Below are 3,262 nucleotides of genomic sequence, written 5' to 3' on the forward strand. Positions count from 1 at the left end.
GAACTGGGCTGGGGGCAGCGAGGTTGGGGGGAGCTCCATGTGCCACCCACCTGCCCCATGCCGTGGGTGGGCACTGCAGCCCCCCCCTGCTAACAGGGCAGAGCCTTCCTCACTCGCTCAATCTCTGCCTGTGGGGAGAGGCTGTGATTGCTGGGGGGCACAGGGGACCCCAGGACACAGCAACCCCTCCCGGGGACTCACCTGCAGTGCCTGGCGCTGAGTCCGCTCCTGGCACAGCTCCTGCCGCAGCTCCTGCAGGTCCCGCCTGCAGGGAGGGACAGGATGGCTCAGCTGGGGCCAGAACCAGCAGCAAATGGCCTGGAGACACTGGGGACTCCCTGACAGCCCCTGGGGACTCCCTGACAGCCCCATCCCCACTCACAGGTGCTGGACCCGCATCAGGTCCACGAGGATGTGCAGGGTCCGGACCTCAGCTTTTAGATCCTCCAGGGCCAGCGACCTCCCCTCCAACACCTCCAGCCCTTCTGAGCTCCATGGTGGGACAGACACCTGTCCCGTGCTGGGGACAGGGGCACAGAGGGCAGCACGGGGCAGCCCCTGGGGCTGTTCTCCCCCCAGGGTACCCCCCGTGCTCCCCAGGACAATGCTGGGTGGCCGCTGGCCGGGTATTCGTGGCCGTGTGGCTGTGGGGTGGCTCAGCCTGGCTGTGGTAACTGCCACCATGTTGAAGCCATTGGAATCTGCCAAAGAAAGAACAGGAATCGGCACCTGGTGCTGGGCAGGGCCCAGCCACCCCATACAGGCCCCTGCATCCTACCTGGGTCACTGACTCTGCCCTGATCCGTGTCAGCTGAGGCACTGGGCTGGGGCTCACTGGGCCTGGGGGACAGCAGAGGTGTGAAGTGGCACAGCCAGGGCCAGCCATGAGCATGGTGCTGGCACTGGGACACTGCAGTGGCCCTGGACACCCTAACACAGCCCTGTGTTTCTTACTTGGTGGCCAGCACAGGGGCTGGTTTGGTCTTGGCAGGAACGGGGGGAGCAGGAGCCGCCCTCTTGGTGAGTGGGATCTTGGTCGGCTCCATCCTCGCTGGTGCTGGGAGCTCTGGGGAGAGGCAGGAGCAGGGCTGGGGCTGAGATCAGCACTGACGAGTGGGGCAGGAAGCGCTTCCTGCTTGACATGCCCTGGCCCATGGCGCCCGTCCCAGGCACATCCCTGCCCTTCCCTGTCCTCCAGGACTCACCCAGGAGGGCTCCTCGTCCTTGCCCTCCTTGTCCTTCGCTGTGGTTGCAGCTGCTGGGGAGCAAAGGGGCTCGGCAGGTGCTGGGAAGGATCCTTGTCACAGCCTCTCCAGCCCCGCACCAGCCCCGCACCGGCCCCGCTGTGGTCGGCGCTTCCTCTGCCTGTGGCGGAGCCGGCAGCTGCAGAGTTCCCCTGAGCAGCAGCTCGGCTGCACGGGATGTCATCCCACCACCATGCACAGCACAGCAGCATCCCTGCACTGCTGAACCCCGGGTTACACCAGGACAAGCCTGGTGGCACGGTGAGGTACAGGACACCAGGCAATGCCTGTGGACTGCCCTGTCCCCATGGCAGCCCCCCTGTCCCCATGGCTGGCCACACCATCACTGCCATGGGTCCCTGTGTCCCCATGGTTGGCCAGCAGCCACGGTGCTGCCTGGTCCCTGCTGCTGCCACCAGCACAGCCCTTGCCACAGAGGCCTCGCAGACACCAAAAATGGTGCTGGCATTACCCACCCAAAGACACGGCTGAAGCCCCACGGGCTGCAGGGATGAGCACACCCCCATCCAAGGCCCCAGTGCTCCTTTGCTATGGTGGCTCGGGGGTGATGGTGCCCAGAAGTGCCCAGCATCCTGCCAGCCCCACCAGCAGCTCTCCTGGAGCCCAGGGAGAGCAGAGCCCCGGAGCAGTGTGACCACACAGTGCTGCCCCTGGGACGATCCCCATGCAGGACCCTGGGCTGCTCCTACCTGCAGTCCGGGCTGTCCCCGGGCTGAGCCGTGCCGTGCCAGCCTGTCCCGGCCCCACACCGCGCACGTGATGCCGGAGGAAATGGGCTCCGTGCTGGGAAGGAAGTTGAGGCAGAGCGCAGCTTGGTGCTGGTCCACACCGCATCCCTGTGCCCCACCGGGAGCTCCTGCTCCCCAAACCTGCCCCGTGCCCTTCCCGGCACCCTGCAGGACTCTGAGGCTCTCGGCACCAGGGCCATGTCCCTGTGCTGGGACGGGAGAGCTGTGGGACAAGGTGGCACTGGAGGGCACCGGGCACTTGGAGCACAGGCAGGGATTGCTGGCACAGCAGAGCCCCACAGAGCCGTGTGTCCCCTCGTGGAGCCCCAGCCACCTCCTGTGGCCTGGGGCAGGGCTGGGCCATCTGTGCCACCCGGGGCTGGGTGCTGGCACTGGGGTCCCTGTGCCAGAGCTGCGGGAGCGGGGCCAGCGCAGTGCGGGGACAGGGACAGGGACAGGCCCCGGCAGGAGCGCGGCTGGCCCGGGGTGACAGCTCACACTCAGCCGGGTCTGTCACCCTCGGCTGGAGGGGAAGTGAAACCCAAACCACAGAGGGGCCAAAACCCACAGAACAGGGTGCAGGGGACGGCGCAGCCACGCTGCAGCTGTCCCTCCACAGGGCCTGAAGGGTCAGTGTGACATCAGGGATCCTGGGCACTGCCTGCTCCAGCAGTGTGGATATTAGTTTTGGCCAAATGCATCTGACCCAGCAATACCAAACTGGGAGCAGGGAGGGGGGCTGGGAATCAGCCCTGTGGCAGAGGATGGCAGAACAGATTCCACTGCAGACCAGGCTGTGCTCCCCCAGTGTGGCCACTCAGGCCAAGGAACTGGGAACACTGGGCACCCATTTCCTCGGGCTGGCTCAAGGCTGAGGGTGAAGGGAAGCACCAGCCATTAACCCAGCACTGGCCAACAGCTCTTGGCCAACACCATGACCCACAGCAGCCAGGAAAGCTGAACTCCTGCACAGGCTGCACAGCCAGCAGGGGCAGAGCAGGATGGGCCCGTGTCACCTCCCGGGAGGAGCTCAGGTGAGGGAAGGATGGAGCTGGTCCTGTGCACAGATGACACAATCCCTGCTGGTAGAGGGTGGGGAAAAGGCCTGTGGCTGTGTCACCACTGTCCCCAGGCAATTACTGCCAAAACAGTGGCTAAATGATCTATTAAATGCATAAATCCCAACAGGGAGCTGCTCCCCTGTTGCTCCAGGCACTTGGTCCTTTCAGGCTCTCCCCCCTGCAAACTCAGGACACAAACCAAGCAGAG

General features: G+C 65.1%; 1 protein-coding gene across 1 annotated transcript; it reads right to left on the reverse strand.

The window, feature by feature from the left end:
* Window positions 1-114: 114 nt before the first annotated feature.
* LOC306811678 (uncharacterized protein) lies at window positions 115-2,032 on the reverse strand. The gene is made up of 6 exons (XM_079325606.1): window positions 1,955-2,032; window positions 1,206-1,255; window positions 955-1,066; window positions 779-840; window positions 383-701; window positions 115-265 (listed from the first exon to the last, which is right to left on the reverse strand). The coding sequence occupies exons 3-6, from the start codon at window positions 1,044-1,046 to the stop codon at window positions 118-120; spliced, it is 621 nt and encodes a 206-aa protein (XP_079181732.1). The 5' UTR covers window positions 1,047-1,066; window positions 1,206-1,255; window positions 1,955-2,032; the 3' UTR covers window positions 115-117.
* Between the last annotated feature and the right edge of the window lie 1,230 nt (window positions 2,033-3,262).

Source organism: Erithacus rubecula (assembly GCF_903797595.1).
Source record: "Erithacus rubecula genome assembly, chromosome: 23".
Taxonomy (NCBI): domain Eukaryota; kingdom Metazoa; phylum Chordata; class Aves; order Passeriformes; family Muscicapidae; genus Erithacus; species Erithacus rubecula.

What these genes read in the sequence shown, in the direction of transcription:
- LOC306811678 (XM_079325606.1), bottom strand. Translation starts at nt 1,046, where the DNA reads ATGGAGCCGACCAAGATCCCACTCACCAAGAGGGCGGCTCCTGCTCCC. An exon ending in GCCCCTGTGCTGGCCACCAA is followed by an intron (nt 841 to 954) that starts GTAAGAAACACA and finishes GCTGTCCCCCAG; the next exon opens with GCCCAGTGAGCCCCAGCCCA. An exon ending in GGGCAGAGTCAGTGACCCAG is followed by an intron (nt 702 to 778) that starts GTAGGATGCAGG and finishes TTTCTTTGGCAG; the next exon opens with ATTCCAATGGCTTCAACATG.